The 285-nt window shown below is 38.9% G+C and overlaps 1 protein-coding gene across 1 annotated transcript in view; it reads left to right on the top strand.

Annotated features, from left to right (window-relative positions):
- ETH_00033535 (uncharacterized protein) overlaps positions 1–26 on the top strand; it is a gene marked incomplete at both ends in the record, with an annotated part of 477 nt that extends 451 nt beyond the window's left edge. Inside the window, one exon of the mRNA XM_013374494.1 lies at positions 3–26. Within this exon, the coding sequence (XP_013229948.1) occupies positions 3–26 (24 nt within the window). The remainder of the gene's footprint in view (positions 1–2) is intronic.
- Between the last annotated feature and the right edge of the window lie 259 nt (positions 27–285).

Raw genomic sequence — 285 nt, 5'->3', positions numbered from 1 at the left:
TTTTGCCACTTTTTAGTCCCCATTAAGTGACAGTGGCAGACTGGGGCCCCACTTGCATGCAGCCCACGCCACGCCGCTGCTTTTATTTCGTAAAATGGTAATTTTGAATTATGTAAATGTTAATCATTTTCAAGTTTGTGTTCTTTGCCTCATGCTGACTGCAGAGCCATGCAGCAACGCAACAGCAGTACTATTTTAATGGATTATGATGTAGAATTATTATTTATAATATAAATTATTTTTAATTCTACAGTGATTGCCTGCTGCCTAGCTAGCTAGTGAGCT

The sequence above is a fragment of the Eimeria tenella genome, genomic scaffold (assembly GCF_000499545.2).
Source record: "Eimeria tenella Houghton genomic scaffold, Eth_scaff2094, whole genome shotgun sequence".
NCBI lineage: Eukaryota > Apicomplexa > Conoidasida > Eucoccidiorida > Eimeriidae > Eimeria > Eimeria tenella.
The sequence above is the reverse complement of the archived record's forward strand: the minus strand, read 5'-3'. Positions and strand labels throughout refer to the sequence as shown.